Source organism: Dipodomys merriami, unplaced genomic scaffold (assembly GCF_024711535.1).
Source record: "Dipodomys merriami isolate MVZ:Mamm:240054 unplaced genomic scaffold, mDipMer1.0.p SCAF_57, whole genome shotgun sequence".
Taxonomy (NCBI): Eukaryota; Metazoa; Chordata; class Mammalia; order Rodentia; family Heteromyidae; genus Dipodomys; species Dipodomys merriami.
The window spans coordinates 1,095,482-1,113,702 of record NW_027206146.1 but is presented as its reverse complement, the minus strand read 5'-3'; the positions used below and the strand labels follow the sequence as shown (position 1 = coordinate 1,113,702).

The 18,221-nt window shown below is 53.6% G+C and overlaps 1 protein-coding gene across 3 annotated transcripts; it reads right to left on the bottom strand.

Annotated features, from left to right (window-relative positions):
• Positions 1 to 193: 193 nt before the first annotated feature.
• U2af2 (U2 small nuclear RNA auxiliary factor 2) lies at positions 194 to 17,941 on the bottom strand. 3 transcript variants are annotated; one of them, XM_070000645.1, is made up of 12 exons: positions 17,735 to 17,941; positions 13,679 to 13,814; positions 12,954 to 12,998; positions 12,562 to 12,665; positions 12,106 to 12,257; positions 10,731 to 10,847; positions 10,041 to 10,179; positions 5,771 to 5,850; positions 5,576 to 5,698; positions 5,191 to 5,289; positions 4,691 to 4,939; positions 194 to 941 (listed from the first exon to the last, which is right to left on the bottom strand). In XM_070000645.1, exons 1-12 carry the CDS (start codon positions 17,781 to 17,783, stop codon positions 807 to 809), a joined length of 1,428 nt encoding a protein of 475 aa, XP_069856746.1. In that variant the 5' UTR covers positions 17,784 to 17,941; the 3' UTR covers positions 194 to 806. The 3 variants fall into 3 exon arrangements, with proteins under 3 accessions (XP_069856746.1, XP_069856747.1, XP_069856748.1); XM_070000646.1 differs by having other exon boundaries at positions 5,203 to 5,289; positions 17,735 to 17,940; XM_070000647.1 differs by lacking the exons at positions 12,106 to 12,257; positions 12,562 to 12,665; positions 12,954 to 12,998; positions 13,679 to 13,814; positions 17,735 to 17,941 and adding an exon at positions 11,493 to 11,550.
• Between the last annotated feature and the right edge of the window lie 280 nt (positions 17,942 to 18,221).

Genomic DNA, 18,221 nt, shown 5'->3' with positions numbered 1-18,221 from the left:
ACTTCCGTAGCAGGCGGATTCCTTTTGGGGTCGCGCCTGCGGCCAGGCCAGGTGCCTGCATCGCCTCCGCCCCCATGGCGGGCGGCAAGTCCCCCGGGACCGCGCGCCCGAGCACACTGCAAACCCGCGCCGCGTGGCGAGAGCCCATACACAGCCACCCCCGGCGGGCCAGACAGCGGACACACAGGCTCCGTAAAATACAACAAAATGTTTAATGAGCAAATTCGTCTTAGCAAATATGAAACTGCCACAGAGAGAAGGGGGCAGGGCCGCGGGGCTGGGGCTGGAGCGGGGCAGGAGACTAAGAACCAACTACTTAAGAAACCAGGGCAGAGCCCAGGGAGGACCAGAAGCCAGAGGGCAGGAGCTGTGGTCCGGCAAAGGAGAGGGGAGGACGGAGGGCCAGACAACAAAATTCAAAATAGTTTGGCCGTAAAATATAAACACGCTATTTTCCTATCACAGGGATGAGGGAAAAAAGGGTATAAAGGGAGGAGGGACTGTTTGGGGAGGGGCTGCTGGGGGGGGGGGGGAAGGGATCCTACTGGCCCTCCTGTGCACCCCATCCCACCCCTTCCCTCTGTGTCTGTGTGGGTGCATGTGTCTGTGTGGGCCGTGTGCACTTCCCCAGCCCCCTCCCTGCCCTGACCCCCACCCCCCCACCCCCCCTTAATTGCTGCCATTCCAGTTGCTGCCGGCTGTCATTCGGCTGTCACTCCTCTGCCCATCGTCTTCAGAGGGGAAAAGGGAAGGACAGGCCAGGGAGGTCCCCAGCCAGCCCTGTCCCCACCCTCCCCCGGCCGCCTCTACCAGAAGTCCCGGCGGTGGTAAGAGTCGGGGTCACAGTATTTGGTGACAACCACTCTGTTGGCGAACTTGCGGCCTGTCAGGCCCTGCATGGCTTTCTGGCAGTCAAACACAGAGGTGAACTCCACAAAGATCTGTGGAAACAAGAGGCAGGTCTGTAAACAAGGCTCACCCCCCTGCCATCTGCCAGATCCATCCCAGACCAGAATGGGTATAGGAATGGAGGGAGAAAAGGCCTCACCACAGGCTGCAGAAATGGACCCTCTGAGCAGTTTGAAGATGTTCACCCAAACATCCTCCAAAACCAAAGGAGCACACATTACTGAGAGAGAATACAAGCATGCCAGAGAGCCCCTGAGCAACACAGAGCAAGTGGCAGGCCAAAGGCAGGCTCAGGGGCAGAGAGGAGACTCGTGGGGAACAAGACCACTGTGCAGAGGACTCCCAGTGCTACCTACCCTAGGGTCATGTTCTCCCCAACAGATGAAAGGAAGCTCAGAATTTACACACTGAACTGCCGAGTGGCCCACCGCTGTAATCCTAGCTACTCAGGAGACTGAGATCTGATGATTAAAGGTTGAAGCCAGCCTGGACAGGAAAGTCCATGACACTTTATCTCCAATTAAACTACCAAAAAGCCAGAAGTAGAACTGGCTCAAGTGGTAGAGCACTAGTTTTATGCTAAAAATCTAAGGGTCAATGCCTAACATCAAATGAACAAAAACCAAAAAACTTGGACCTTCCTCTAGGTCAACCTTTTTTGTTTTGAGCCAGTTCTGGGGCTTAAACTCAGGGTCTAGGCACTGTCCCTGACCTTTTTTGCTTAAGGCTAGGGCTCTACCACTTGAGCCACAGCACCACTTCCAGCTTTTTCTATGTATGTGGTACTGAGGAATCAAACCCAGGGCTTCATGCATGCTAGGCAAGCACTACCACCAAGTCACATTCCCAGCCCCTTATTTAGATCGGTTGTGAGGCTTGGACTCAGGGCCTGGACGCTGTTCCTGAGCCTCTTTGTATTCAAGGTTGGCACTCTACCACTTGAGCTGCAGTGCCACTTCTGGCTTTTTGGGGTGGTTAATTGGAGATAAGTCTCATGGGGACTTTCCTGCCCCAGCTGGCTTCAAATTGTGATCCTCAGATCTCAGCCTCCTGAGTAGCTAGGATTTTAGGCGTGAGCCACTGGCATCAGGCAGGATTGAAGTTTAAAGCCAGCTCAGACAGAAAATACTCCATACTCACATCTCCAATTAAACAGAAAATGCCAGGCTGTGGGAGGGTATTAGCTATGAACAAGAAAGCTAAACAAGAGCCCAAGATCCCAGAGTTTAGGTCCCAGTACCAGTGCAAAATAAATCACTCTTTAAATAAGAAGAATTGAAAGGGGGGAGGGACTGGGTGGGTAACAATGGTTCATGTCTGTAATCTACATACATAGAGGTTGAGATCCAGAGGATCATGGCTCAAAGCTAAACAAACAAAGTCCAGGAGAGCCAGGCACCAGTGGCTCACAGCTGTAATCCTAGCTACTCAGGAGGCTGAGATCTCAGGATCACAGTTCAAAGCCAGACGGGGGGGAGGAAAGTCAGTGAGACTCTTATCTCCAATAAACCACCAGAAAACCGGAAATGGAGCTATGGCTCAAGTGGTAGAGTGCTTGCTCACCTTGAGCTGAAGAGCTGAGGGACAAGCACCCTGGCCCAGAATTAAGGCCCCATGACCAACAACAACAAAAAAGTTCAGGTGAGACCATCCCCAATTAACCAGGGGGGGGAAGCAATGCTCAAGTTGGTACAGTTGCCAGATGGGAACAAGTAAAAAGTAAACCCAGCGAGTTCAAGTGGTCCTGACTTACACCTCTGTAACACAAAAAGAAAAAAACAAAAAAACCTTGGTAATCAGATTCAAGGGGAGAAGTCTTATTTGGATGTTTACGGAAGCAAATTCTTAACAAAGACTTAATTGAGAAAGGAATACTTGAATACAGATTAGGCAGATAAGAATTTAAGATACTCAGCCAGGCGCTGGTGGCTCACACCTGTAATCCTAGGTACTCTGTATCTAAGTTCTGAGGATCGTGGTTCAAAGCCATCCTGGGCAGGAGCAGGGAGGGGCAGGAAAGTCCATGAAATTCTTATCTCCAATTAACACTCAGAAAACTGGAAGTGGCGCTGTAGCTCAAGTAGTAGAGTGCTAGCCTTGAGCTGAAGAGCTGAGGGACGGTGCCCAGGCCCAGAGTTCAAGCCCCACGACCGACCAAAAAAATTTTTTTTAATTAAAAAAAAAAAATTTAAGATACTCTCAACAAATGATATTGTGGTTTGGGGGGGAAGAACCTCCCCAGTACTGGAGATTTTTCTCCCTGGTACTCAAAGCCATCTTGTCCATTTGAGCCATGCTCTCAGACTTTTTGCTTCTAGTTTGTCTGAGTCTCTGGCTGAGTCATCAATCTTTGAACTCCAAACCATTTGCCCATCTTCCAGAGTAGAATGGCCACTCTGGAAGATGGGAATTAAGCTCTGGACCCACCACACCCACCTCCCAAATGAGAGTATTTTTGCAAAGACCACCTGGTTATAGTAGTGGTCCTCAATTAGGGGCAAATGTGTTCCCAGGAGATATTGAAAAGTATCTCCCATGCTGTGGGCTGTCATAAAGGGAGTTACAGCACTGCTGGCATTTAGCAGACAGAGGCTGGGAATGCAGGTAACATAGCAAAGGCCTCAGAACAAATGTTAATAGTTGACAAATCCAGATAAACCAGGTGCCAATGGCACACCTGTAATCCTTGATACTCAGGAGGCTGACATCTGAGAATATCAGTTGAAGCCAGACCTGGCAGGAAAGTCCATGAAGCTCTTTTTTTTTGGGTCCGATCGTGGGGCCTGAACTCTGGGCCTGGGCGCTGTCCCTCAGCTCTTCAGCTCAAGGCTAGCGCTCTACCACTTGAGCCACAGCGCCACTTCCGGCTTTTTTTCTTTTTGCTTATGTGGTGCTGAGGAATCGAACCCAGGGCCTCAGGCATGCAAGGCAAGCGCTCTACCACTGAGCCACCTCCCCAGCCCTCCATGAAGCTCTTAAGACAGTGCCCAGGCCTTGAGTTCAAGCCCCAATACCATAGTGTGTGTGTGTGTGTGTGTGTGTGTGTGTGTGTGTGTGTGTGTGTGTGTGTGTGTGTGTGTGTGTGTGTGTGTGTGTGTGTGTGTGTGTGTGTGTGTGTGTGTGTGTGTGTGTGTGCGCGTGCCCACATACACTATAAATATGCCTATTAAATTGTGACTATAGCCAGCACTGGTGGCTCACGCCGGTAATCCTAACTACTCAGAAGGTTGAAACCTGGCTTCAGTTTGAAGCCAACCTGGTAGGGAAAGTCCATGAGACTCCTATCTCCAATTAGCCACCTGAAAACCTGAAGTGGTAGAGGTTAGCCTTGAGCAAGAGCCAAGGCCCTGAGTTCAAGCCCCATGACCAACCAAAAAGAAAAAAGAAAGAATTATAACTCTAACATGCCAGTCATACTATTCACCACCTCCTGAGGAGCTGTGAGAGGCCTGCTTAGCCAAGGTACAGCAAAGAGGGGACACAGCATGATGAGCTGCGAGGAGACAATGCAGGAACTTCGGCAGTGGCCTGCCCCCTAGGTCAGGGTTAGGGTTAGGGAGGAGGCAGGCAGACAGAGAGCCTGGCACGCTGGAGACACACCAGCGGCAGCAGGACATTGGGCATTTCTCTTCACATGTGCCCTTGCAGTCACAAGAGAGAGGCAAAGCCAAGTTTTGAATAATCACTTCAATATAGAACCCAAGCTTTCACTTGGGGGCCCTAGACCCCCAGAGGCCCAGAGCCCGAGAAGAGGGTGCACACCAAGCCAGGGCACACTGACCTTTCCACAGCCAGGCACCTCAACGCCATCCACGGGCCGGGGGATCTCGATGGACTTGACAAGCCCGTACTTGCTGCACTCATCTCGCACATCCTCCACGATCTCCTCGTACTCCTCATCATCCAGCAGCTCCTCAGGCAGCACCATGTTCATGAGGCACAGCACCTCCGTCGGGTGGCCCCCCATCTGTACCTGGGAGCTCATCAGGCCCGGCACTTGCAGGGTCACAGGGGTCTGATTGATGGTGCTCTGTGGGCCAGCAGAGAGGGCAGGTGGTCACAGGGCGGCTCCTAGCAGTCTCCCTCCGCTCAAGCCTGCACCCCTCCTCACACCCGCCAGGGAAGACTTCCTGCACTAAACACCATGTACCCGTTTCCCCATCACTGGTCCAGTACTCCCCAAACTCATTCCCTCACAAAGGCTGGAGCGGAGCGGGAGAAACTGCCCCCACCAGCCCCTCCCAGCCCCAGGGTCCCTCTAGCCAATGGAAGATGACGTGCCGGGGGGCTCACCAGCGTAGCATTCTTGGCGCCCACACTTGCCCTCTGGACAAGCAGTTTCTTGTCACCCAGCTGCATCCCGTTTAGCCCCGCAATGGCCTATGGTCAGAGGATGAGGGGAGGGAAGGGAGTAGAAGAATAGGTCAGGACCCAGAATCCTGGCACTCACCCCTAAACTGGGGCAATAGCGGGCAAAAGAGGGGAAGCCAGAAGAGGTTGAGTTTGGAAAGAGCCAAAACCAAGAAAAATGGGGTGAGCTCCACCACTGGGCCTTTCTTCTAACTGGCCACTTCACCCAATCCCACCCCAAACCAGAGGGAGGAAGCCCTCAGCTTAGAGTGGGGTTGATGAGAACAGATATAGCAAACAGGCATGCAGGGCTCACCTGATCCGTGACGTTGATGTCCACGTACTCACAAAAGGCGTAGCCCTTGGAGAGCCCTGTGGCGCTGTCCTTGACCAGATTGAAGGCCTTGAGAGGCCCAAATGACGTCAGCAGCTCTTTTACCTACAGCAGGCCAAGAACCCATCAGGGCTATGTCACACAGGAACAGGAGAGGCTAGGAGGGACGGGGGTTACCTGGTCATCATTCAGATAATTGGGCAAGCCCCCGATGAACAGCTTGTGCGCAGAGTCAGGGACCACAGTAGACACAACTCCTGAAGAGACCAAGTAGAAGGAATTCGATTTGCATACAGTGTCATCTCCAAAACCAGGGGGGCCACTCCCCAGCTCTGACTAGAACTCATTTGCTTGTCAGGTAAAGGCAGGAGAAGCCACATCTTTCATGCATTCCTTGCCATAGGAGGCAGGACCAAAGCTCCTCAGAGCCATGTCCCAGGCCAATGCTATCTGAAGACCCAAAGAGCAGCATACTCTACCCCAAACCCAGAAATGCACCGAGGGCACCTAGAGACACATCACATACTGCACTGCTGCCCGCCACTGTGTGGCCCTAGCAGATCACCTTGGCTCTAGACATACTGACCAAGACAGTCCCCACAAAGACTCCACCCACACCTCTCACTGACAACTGGCCAGGCATATCCCTTCTCAGGGTCTGAGTGTTACGGCACAGCACGCAAGGAGCTGAGGGGTTGCCAGGAATTTCACAATATACCTCAGTGTCAGTGGCCACCATCTTGGTGGTAGCTGCTGGCTGATTCTAGGATGCAGTGTTGGGGGTCCATAGCAGGGTCACACAGCCCCAGTGCTGCCTCTACACTGAACAAGCAGCTACCAGATGGTCTACCCTAGCATCCGCAAGGCTTCACAAATAGCACTTCATTCTTGGAACTAGCCATTAAAGCCCAGCACCCATCCAGCATTGACTCCCCAGTTCAAAGCCTAGCTACATGGCCTACCCTTCCTCAGCCACCCCACACCAAGTGCAATTGGCCCACACCACCTCATACACACCCTGGAGCACACTAAGACAGGGAGTGAGGGGAAGCCCAGAACTAAGCCACTGTACCACATGCACCTCCAGCAGCAACCCAGCCAGGTCCAACCCAGAGCTAGAACCCAGCAGGGGGGTTCAGTGCCCACAGGGAACTCGGCCTGGGTGCCACCAGGATAGGCAGATAAGATGCATGCTAGGTTCAAGGACACCATACCCAGTGCTGCCACCAGGCTGGGCATGGGTCAGACCAGCAGCTCAATGTGTGCAAAGCCCTCGCTTACAGAACACAAGGACTAAATTGAAATGCCACAAAAAGCAGCAGGGCAGCTTCCAGAACCCAACCCAACCACCCTCTCCACATGCGGCTCAGCAAACCCAACTACGCTTCTCCACTTGCTGCTCAGCAAACCCTACTACGCCTCTCCACAGGCAGCCCAGCAAGCTCAGGCATCTGCTGTGCTCTCTGGCAGCTGGGCCTCAAACCCAGGCTGTCAACCACTGTACGAAATCCCAAGGAAGCAGCACTGGACAGAAGGCACAACTGGGACTCCCACAGTTCACACCAAGGTTGTGCTGAAGGGAATGCCCTATACCTCAGGATTCATCCACAGCAGCCATGAGACAAGGCACATATACAAGCACAACCTGTGCCACTGACAAGGGCAAGCTCAACACCAGCACACCAGGGCACTACATCAATAGTGCCAACAGCTCCAATCACCTTCTCTGGACACTGCTTTTGAGCGGGAATGCACCTGAGCTCCACCACTCGAGGGACAAACTTAGATTCATGTCCAATGCCCTTATAGTAAGGTAAAGACAGAATCTTTCAGCTTCTAGAGTATTTTTTAAATCAAGGTCTGCTTACTTTTTAATCCAATGACTATTTCTCCTGTTGTCTCTCTTTGCAGTAAAATCGTTCTCTTTGGAGGAAGGAGAATAAACAAACACCAGCTGGCCAGGAACTGGTAGCTCACACCTGTAATCCTACTTGAGAGGCTGAGATTTGAAGACCATGGTTCAAAGCCAGCCCAGGCAGAAAAGTCCCCATGAGACTTTTTTTTTGTCGGCCATGGGGCTTGAACTCAGGGCTTGGACGCTATCCCTCAGCTCTTCAGCTCAAGGGGAGCGCTCTACCACCTGAGCTACAGCGCCACTTCCGGTTTTCTAGTGCTTTATTGAAGATAAGCGTCTCATGGACTTTCCTGACCTGGCTGGCTTTGAGCCATGATCCTCAGATCTCAGCCTCCTGAGTAGCTAGGATTATAGGCATGAGCTACTGGCGCTGGGCCCCATGAGACTCTTATCTCCAATTAACCACTCAAAAACCAAAGTGGTGCTATCAAATGGTAGAGCATTAGTCTTGAGCACAGAGTACCCAGGCTCTAAATTCAAGACCCACAACTGACCAAAAAAAAAAAAAATCCATCTGTCTGTCTGCCTGCGTTCTTGCTTGCTTGCTTGCTTGCCTGCTTGCTTGCCTGCCTGCCTGCCTACCTACCATATGCTAGTAAAAGCTGAGCTGGGGAACACTTAGCTCGCAGTCATAATCACCCTGCCTGCCACCTGCCCCAGCATGATACTGTGCCTGCCCTGCCCAATCACAGGCAGAGCTTACACACAAGCCTCTCCAGATAGATACATCCCCAAACCAGATTAATTATTGAGCTTCCCACCACTTAACCAAAATAACTACCTATACAGGAAAAGCATCACAAAACCACACAGCCAAACCAGGTACAGTGGCACTCAGCTGTAATCCCAGTACTAAAGGCCCAAGGTAGGAGGACTGAGAGTTCTAGGCCATCCTGGATTACACAGACTGTGCCAAAAAAGAAATGAATGTTTCAAAAGTAACCTGCTTAATTTTGACATCTGTCTTTAACAGAAGGATAATATGCAGAAAGTGGTACCAAATGGCTGATCTCATGACCTTGAACAAGGTCACAGATACTAGGCCTTACTGGGTACCAATACAGGCTGGAGGCAATTATGAGGCTACTTCAATCCCAATACATGTACACGTGAACACGTGTGCACACACACGCACACATACACACACACACACATACACACACACACACACACAGCTGGTGACCTTGTACTGTAAGACCCAGACAGGGCTGGAAAGGTGGCTCAGTGGTAGAGTGCTTGTCTTGCATGCCTGAGGCCCTGGGTTCGATTCCTCAGCACCACATAAGCAAAAAGAAAAAAGCCTGAAGTGGCGCTGTGGCTCAAGTGTAGAGCACTAGCCTTGAGCTGAAGAGCTGAGGGACAGCGCCCAGGCCCAGAGTTCAGGCCCCAAGACCGGACCCCCCCCAAAAAAAAAGAGGACCCAGACAGTGTACCCAGAACAGAAACCTAACTGGCACATGAGTAATCACCAGCAGTGGTGGGCAACTTACATAATCCAAAGTGGATTTACCAGAAGCCACACACACACACACACACACACACACACACACACACACACACACACACACACACACACACACACACACACACACACACACACACACACACACACACACACACACACACACACACACACACACACACACACACACACACACACACACACACACACCCGTACGCAGTATCAGGCACCACACTAAGAACATGTTTCTACAGAACTGAAAAGGCAACTGTGCTCCATTCTCCAGGGCTCGCAGCCCAACTTGTGTGGACAGATTGCCACTCACATGGCCCCCCTCCCCAATGAAGGGTCCTCTTGTTTCCACAGGGGTCCTGTGCTGAGCCCGAGCGGTAGCACCTCACACTGTACAAGGCCCAGCAGCCTGAGACTCCGGCCTCCCCACAGCTGAGCTCCAGTACCAGCGCATCTCCCACTTTTCAAGCCCAAGTCCCCAGCGACACTCACCCGTCCACTGCAGGGCTGTTAGCCAACTACAGTCTGCAAGGTAGTGAATTACATTGCTGCATGACTGACACTACCTCAATCCCTCATTTCAGTGACCCTCCATGATGAGAGGTACCAAAGTACTCAGTTAACAACTGTGGCTGTTATCACAACACTAGTCTGCTGGTACCTACCTAGAGAAAGTAATACTAAGCCCAGCTGGTTTTCGGCCTAGGAACACAGGGTTCACAGCACACACTGGGAGACAGGCCATGAGTGAGCCCCTAGGGCTCCAGACCTCATGCCAGTAGCTGTGCAGATGTCTGCCAAGTTGTACTGCATTGCAGACAGGCACACACCACAGTGATGTGCCCCCCACCAGGATTGTCACTGGTACTGGCTCTATCACTTACAAACTGAGCCACCTCAAGAAGATCACAGCTCACCCCAGGTGGGTCCCAGGGACCACCCCTGACACACTGGAACAAACATCTGTAGCTCTGAAGTACACCTGCCGCCTGCCAACTAGTGCAGGCCACGCTCAGGAGCAGAAGGGTGAACATGGCAAACTGGGTGGGACCACTCACCAGGCACATAGACAGAGGGGTTCTCCGACATGCCAGGCAATGGCTGGTAGTCGTGAGGCCTCCGGATCTTCAGGGACTGGCCCTGGAAGATGATGCCATCAAAGGCCATGGCCTGGGTAGTCTCATCCACTGAGCGGAACTGGACAGAGAGAAAGAGAAGCACAGACTCTCACAATGTTGAACAGGGACAAAGCGATGACAGAGGCTGGCATGGGAAGTCAGAGTCAACTGATAAGGTGATGCTGACACCAGAACAGTGCATAGCAAGTAAGCGTCCTCAACAAGCATGAACCACCAGCATCACTCCAACACTTCTTTCCCCTTTTATGCAAGTACCAGCCCAAGCAAAGTTGGAAACCTAAAAACAATGTCCTTCACTAGACAGAGACTGACAGGGAAGGTGACTTCAAAACATTAGCTGGGGTTAACTACTTGAATCTGGGCACCAAAGGAAGCAAGAGTGCTTCTGGGAAGGTCAGTGTGGCCAAAGCAAAATAAATGGGCCTGGAATGGTCTGGAAAGACCCAAAAGATGTTCAGAGGCCCCCCACAGGTGACATGGATGCCCAGGGAAGGCAGACGTGGGAGAGGAGTTTGCAAAGCTAATCCCTTGCAGGCAGAGGGAGGAGCTGAGGGGTAGACAGATTTCCGTATCAAACTCTATTCTGACTCTCATCACTTGCCAACTCACCTCCAAAAATGCAAAATTCTTGTCTTGATTAATCTGCACAGCCAAGACCGGGTTGCCAGGGGCCTGGGTCAGCCCCCCCAGGCGCATCTGGGCGTTGAAGAAATCCATCATGGCCTCCTGCAGAGGGAATAGGAGACAGGGAGGGGACGGGGAGGGAGGTGGAGAGAGGAGGGGAAGGGTGAGAGAGGGAGACACAGAGGGGATTGGGGGCAAGGGGAGAGGGACAAAGGGAGGGTGGGAGGGGACAGTGGAATATGGGTCAGGGGTGTAGAGGTCAATAGTAGGAACAAAAGCAGAGGAAAATCAGAAAACAGGAGAAGCAGTAGCAAAACACAGCGAAGGATGAGAGATGGAATGGGCAGACAGGATGGGGAGGTGTCGGTGGAGAGCCAGAGGCCCCAACAATCAGAAGAAAGGATAAAGATTATTATTCAAGATGATGAAGAAAAAACAATAGGGAAAAGAAGAAATACACAAAAAGTAAGACAAGATGACAAAAACAGCAGAACCAACAACATAATAGGGAGGTAAAATAAATGCAGTGAACAGGATAGATGAGCAGAGAGACACATGACCAGGACGGACGGAGAAAGGAGGAGGTGGCCAAGTGCAGGGGAGGGCAGGAAGGAGTAGGGGGGAAGGGACAGGGTGGGAGGGGAGGAGAAAAGAGTGATGTGGAGGGTTCTGGCCCTGGAGTCCGGGGGCTGGTTTATCAAATGTAGCAAAGTGCAGGTTGAGAAAGTCAGAATGGACCTTACTTGCCTTCGACGATGGTAGCAAACTTTGTTGCTACGAGGGATCTCAGCCCCACAATATTTCACTTTAAAGAGAAATGGAAACAACTCTTTGATCTCGGGATTCTCAGGGGTGCCACGGGAAGGGGTGGGGGAGAGGGAAGGGGGGAGAGGAGTGATGGGTAGGGGGGAAGGTCAGGGCAATCAAAAACAAAAGAACAGCAACCATGGGAAGGATGTGGGGAAAAGGATGGGGACAGACGGCAGAAAAGGAGAGTGTGTCAGAAAAACTGCGGGGAGGAAAGGGGGACGTGCGTCTGTGTGTGTGTCCGAGTCTCCCTCTCTGTCTCTCTCCAACACGTAGGTATGACATGTAGGTGCAGCATGTGTGTGCTTGAACCCTGGGTTGCTGGAGGAGGTTTGAGGGAAGGGAGACGGTAGAGGGGAAGAGGAGGGAGGGAGGGGCCACCCCCAGCCCGGCCCCTGGCTGGCTCAACTCCATCGGTCCGTCTGGGAGGGGGCCGGGGGGTCTTGCAGGAACAGAGTCTGACCCGTGCAGGTTTGGGGAAAGGGAATGGAGGGAAGGGGAGGAGCAGGGAGGGGAAATGGGGGAGCGGGAAGGGGGAGGGGAAGGGCAGTACCTCAGTGATGCCAAAGGGGATGTTGCCCACATAGAGGCGCCGGGCTTGTCTGGTCATCTGGCTCCCAACCACGGGAACCGGTGTCGGGGTCACAGCCAGGCCATCAGGGGTCATGGTGGGGAGAAGGGCTGTGGCTGGAATCTGACCCGCAGCTTCAAATGGGATAAAAAAAAAGGGGAGAAAAACACATTAGGGCAGCCCTCAAGCGGAGCACCAGACCACCCAGCACAGACACCCCACTGCCCCCAGAGCTCACAATCACCCGTGGGAACTGCTGCTTCCAGGACACCTGGTTTCCTAAAGGCGTCTCCTCCTTCCCCCAACTCACCTCCACCTCTAGCAGGGATGCAGAAGCCAGAGGTCCAGCCCTCTCCCTGCTTCCTCAGCACAACCCGGAACAGCTAACTGCAAGAGCACAGGGCCCTTCCCCCACCCAGGCAGCCTCCTGGGGCCTACCTTGCATGGCCTTGTACTGCATTGGGGTGATGTGCTCAAAGCCAGGAGGAGGCACGTCCCAGTATTTACGGACCTTCTTCTTCTTCTCATGGCGGGGGGAACGACTGGGGGGCGAGGGATGAAGAGTGGGGCAAGGCTGACCGGCAGAACCGCAGGCCCTCCCAGCCCCCCTCCCTGGGATTCCTCCCACACACACAAGCTCCACCCACTGGGGGGAGAGGACACAGTCAGAACCATGCCCAGGCCTGAGTTTGGGGCACTGCTTTCAAAAGCAAGAAGACACTTTCCCAGTGTTCAAGCCAGAGTGGACGCAGGCCAGGAAGGGCACACAGGACATGAGGAAGGTGAAGGGAGTGGACATCAAGGCAGAAAGGGCAGGAAGAGAAGCTCACATCAATCCACCGTGCTCCTCTTTAGCGCCTCTGGTCAAAGGTTTGCTGGGGGGTGGGAGGGAAAGGTATGGGAAGGGGTGACTGGGGACCCTCTTCCCCACACACCACATCTCCCCCCAAAAGGGCTCTAAACCCCAGGACTGGGGCAGGACCGAGGTGAACAAGCAGTGCAAGCCCCCTCGATCCTGCCCCCCCCCCAACAGTCCCATCAACAGGAAGAAGTAAGGACAGGAAGGGGAGGGGACAGGCCACTCGACAGGAACTGGAGCCCCTCTATGAATCCTACCCTTCCCATCCAAGCCAGCAGAGAGAACAAAGGAAAGTCCCTGAACTGAAAATTACATCTAGGCTATGGATACTGATGCCCCCACATACACTATGAACCCCTTTTTCCTCGGAGGCCAGAAAGAAATAAACCAGAGTGGCGGAGAAGCATGAAAAAAGAATCAGGAGCTTGAGCCAGGACAGAACAGCCTTTGGGAGAAAGTACTAAAATGCATTCCCCTCTCTCCAAATAAAAGAACTACCACCACTATCAAAGAAAACGGAAAGAAATCTCAGGAAGGAGGGAGAAAAAATGAGTTCAAGACAGACCAAGAGGCAGGTACACAGATACCAGCCCCTAGGTACACAAAGAAAGGGCCACACAGGGTCTGGACTCTGCAGCCCAGCCGGCTGCCAGTGCCCGCCTCCCGGAGCGGCCCTGCCGGGGTGCCCATGGCTACCTTCTGCGCCGCCTGTCCCGGGAGGCACTGCGCTGGTCCCGGTTGCGCCGGTCCCGGCTCCGGCTCCGGCGCTTGCGGTCCCGGCTCCGAGAGCGGCTGTGACTGCGTTTCCGGTGCCGGTTCTCCTTGTCCCGCTCTGGGCAAGGGTGAGAAAAACACTAGGATAAGTGGAGGGAAGATGAAGGCCCAGCCCACCCTGCGTGCTGGTGGCTATGCCCTGAACCCCAGGGAGACCACCCCCTTAAGCAAGGATTCAGAGGGAGCAGACAGACCTAGGCCCACCCCAGAGTCCAAAGTCCACAGGGACTCTGAGGGAACCAAGGGGACAGGGCCTGGCAATGCCCCAGGGGTAGGAGATACCTGAGGATGCTCAAGAGGAGCTGAGGAGCCAGAGAAGACAGGAAGCTGGCTCCTGGTCCCCCTCGAGGGCTGAGGGGCCTGACCCCAGGGTTGTCCCTGAGAGGGGCAGGGATAGAAGCTGGGGAATCTAGAGACCTAATAACGTTTTCCTGAAGGGACCCAGTAACCCCTCAGGAAAGATCTCTGCAACCAGTCTAAACCCACAGCCCCGTCTTCAGGCCCAGACAAGATCTGGTGACCCCAGGAAGCAGGGAAACTCAATCCTATCCCTTCCTGGATGGTAAATAATGCAAGAGAGCAAGCCTCCCCTAAAGAGGCCACGCCGAGACAGGAGGGATCCCAGTCCTCAGTCTTGTGCAGGGACCTTGTCCTGTCCACCCTGCTCCCTTGGCCTCCTTTGAGCTGGAGGTCAGCCTTGCTAGCAAAACCTCTTCTCCAGCCAGTGTAAACTGTGATCACCATCAGATTCATTTCTTCAATCCCAAGGCAATTACCCATCCATTGAGCACCAAATAGACTAACAGTTACCTCTCTAAACAGTAATGATGATGGCCAGGCACAGATGGCTCACACTTGTAATCCTAACTACCACTAGGCTAAGATATGAAGATCATGGTTCGAAGCCAGCCCAGGTAGAAAGTCCCTAAGACTCTTATCTCCAACTAATCACAAAAAAAGTCGGAAGTGGTACCATGTCTCAAATGGTAGAGTTGTTAATCTTGAGCAAAGAGCTCAGGAACGGTGCCCAGGCCCAGAGTTGAAGTCCCAGGACTAGCAGATAAAATATATATATATATATATATATATATATATATATAGAGAGAGAGAGAGAGAGAGAGAGAGAGAGAGAGATAATAGAGTAATGATAGCCTCTGGGGATCATAGGAAAGGCAAGGAAAATGTCAGTTAGTCCCATTTCCTTACTTATTTCTCTGATTGAATAAGAACTTTTTGTTAACACCACAACCATTAATGGGAAAGAAGCCAGAAAAGAAAAATGTTTGTACCAAACATCAAGATGGTTCCTAACACCAGAATCTTCACTAAACAGCTTCCCATACACTTAATCCTTACTCTGCTTTGGGATAATTTCTGAAAGCTCACATGCACACAAGGAAACAGGCACAGAGAGATCCCAACTATCTAAGCCCTACTAACTCAGAGCAGATAGTAAAAAACAAATACAAATGTCAGTGCTTAGGCACCAGGTCAGGCAGAGCCTAGCTACAACTATTGTCCGTGAGACTTCCCCTTCAGAGCCAAACAAAATAAAAAGTCTGTGGTCAGAAGGAGAGCTGGGGGCAGGCAAGCACTGGGTAGGAGAGTACAGGCAAAGCCCTAAGTTCAAGCAGCAACTGGGTTACCACACAGCCAAGGCGGGCAACCCGTGGGTCCCAAGTCCCTCCTATAGCTCAAAACAGACCAGCGTTGGGGCTGGGAAGGTGGCTCAGTGGTAGAGCGCTTGCCTTGCATGCATGAGGCCCTGGGTTTGATTCCTCAGCACCACATAAGCAAAAAGAAAAAAGCCGGAAGTGGTGCTGTGGCTTAAGTAGTAGAGCTCTAGCCTTGAGCTGAAGAGCTGAGGGACAGCACCCAGGCCCAGGGTTCAGGCCCCACGACTGGACCCCTCCCCCCCCCAAAAAAAAAACAGACCAGCAAACGGGAAACTGCAGAGAAGCAGCACTGGTAGGTAGCTCTAGAGGTGTCCAGGACACAGACAAGGCAGTTTCCAGATAGACCAAGGTCACTGAAGAGGCTAAAGCTGAAAGAGATGTAGGCAGGCTGGCCCAAGGACAGGCTAACAGGAGGGCAGAGCTGGGCACCAAGGAACTTCAATTTGCTCCAAAAAACTAGGTGGTGGTCATCTTGTGGGAACAGCCCCACCAACTCCTGGGTACCAGGTCTCAGGTTTGGCTTTCTAGCACCAGCAGACCAGAGAGCAGGATATCTTTCAGGACCAGCTAATGCACCTCTACTGGGCAGTAGGTATAGCTTGCCAGTCTGCCGAAGTTTGGAATAAAATCACAAATTTAACCTTTAAATACTCCACTTTAAATCAGTCACACCACCCTACCCAGGTGTTCCGAGGTCTAGGCAGAATTAAGTTTGAAAATTACCTTTCCCTGCTGTTCCCCAACTCAACACCCTGTCTGTGAGCCAAAGACCCACTTTCGCACTCCTTGAGATTTCACAACAAGTATCATTTATTCTTTAGCATGAACCAACTATACGTCATACATACACTTTACTCTTTTTCCCGTTTAATCTCAGATCTGGTGCTTCTAGTTGGCTAAGAGACTTGTATTTTCTTAATTTGATGAGCCTCTTTCTTCCCCGGTCAAGTGAAAACAATTTTGCCTTTGGAAGGCTGTTACAATGATTTTTTTAGAAACAACTGTATCTTCACAGCTTTTTTGGAGCAAGTAACTATAGCTACATTATCATCCTTAGTAATCTCAAAGTGGCGATAGTCGGAGTCCACAGTTTTTTAAAAACTATGAAAGTAACACCTAATAAGCAACAATGTATTTGCATCCAGGTTTTCTCAAACTCAAAATCTTTACACCTTCCGAATGGTCAGCCCATCAGGGGCGCTCAGTTAAAGTCACTTCTCCCTTCAGACATTCCCGTCCTCTCATGCCCTTCCTTCAGAGTCAAACAATTCTCAATCCCTTACTCGGTTTTCCAAATTCTAGTGAAGAACTTAAGGGTCAGGAGACTCCATCCAGTTCCCAAACCTCTCTCCGCCTACATCTATGCACTCGCGGTCCAATACAGAGCCCGGACACTCCGGGAGTGGTGAACGGCTCCGGCGCGGCCCCGGCTTTGTTCTGCCGCCGCGCGGGGTGCACCTGCACGGCCCCGCCGCGCACCTTCGCTCGACGCCGGCTGTGGCACTCCCTCCGCTCCGCTTACGTAAGGCCTCGGGTCTCACGTCTATTTGGCGCCCTGAGCGCGGGGCGGCCAGGATTTGAGGGGTGGCCTCAAGCCGAAGGCACCGATCTTCCCCTCACCAAGGACCCCGGGGCACGCGGGGCGTGCGAGAGCCCGCAAACACAAAAGGACCCCCGCTTTCACCACGGGCGCCGCGCGGCCGGAGGCCAGGGCCCAAACGCCCGGCCCAAGCGGGGCCCGCAAGGTCCGGAAAAGAAAAGGGGTACAAAGGGACCCCTGCGCATGAACGCCCCGTCCCACGTGAGGAAGGAAAAAGGGGGGGGGCCGTCCTCATCACCGCCATTTTGGAAACAAAGGGGGCGTGGAGACGGGGCAGCGCGCCCGACCGGAAGCGGAAGTGCCAAGGCAGCGGGAGAAAAGGATGGGATTACGGCCCCTAACTTCATCTCCTTTCCAAAAAAAAAAAGGAGGGGGTGGAGAAGAGAAAGGAAACAAAAGGGCGAAACGCGCGTCCGAAGACCGGGCGCACTTGCGCACCGACACCGCCTCCACCCGGGCCACGTGGGCACGGGCCCGCGCCGCGCGCATGCGCCGCGGGCCGTGTCCGCCGCCCCTGCGATCGCCGCGCGCGGCAGAACGCGGCGGTCACGTGTGCGAGGCGCGAGCCGCGAACCGGGGGAGGGGGGGAGGGAACCCGGCGCAGCCCTTAGGAACGGAACGCGAGGAGAAAATGGCGGGGAGGGGGGCAGGGAGCGACGCGAGCCGCCCTCGTCCCCGCCCCGCGACCCCGGCGCCCCTCACCTTGTTTGTTCTCGTTGAGCTGCCGCTCGAACTCATCAAAGTCCGACATGCTGAGACGGCCGCTCAGGGCCCCGTGCAGCTCCGGCCTCGCCTCGCCGCCCGCCCGCTCCGGCCGCTTCGGCTACTTCCGCCCCTGGCTTCGGCTACTTCCGGCCGCCGCCGGCGATCCGGCGCCCGCCTAGTCAAACCCACGGCGGCCCGCCCCGCCCCGGCTCCGCCCGCCCTCCCGCCCTCCCTCCCCGCGAGCAGCCCCTCCACGCCGAGCCCGGCTCCCACGCTCGCCAGCCGTTCCCCGACGGCAGGCCGCGGAGTTACGGGCGGCGGCGGCTGTCACCGAGGACTCCGAAGCAAGGCCTTCGCCGGCTCCACGAGTTACGACAACTTCCCGGGGCCCAGCGCGTCAGCGATCGGCAGTCTCCGCGGGTGCCCGGGACTCTCGGCCTCCGACAACCCAAACCGTCCCGGCCGCAGGCCTCGCTGGCCTTAC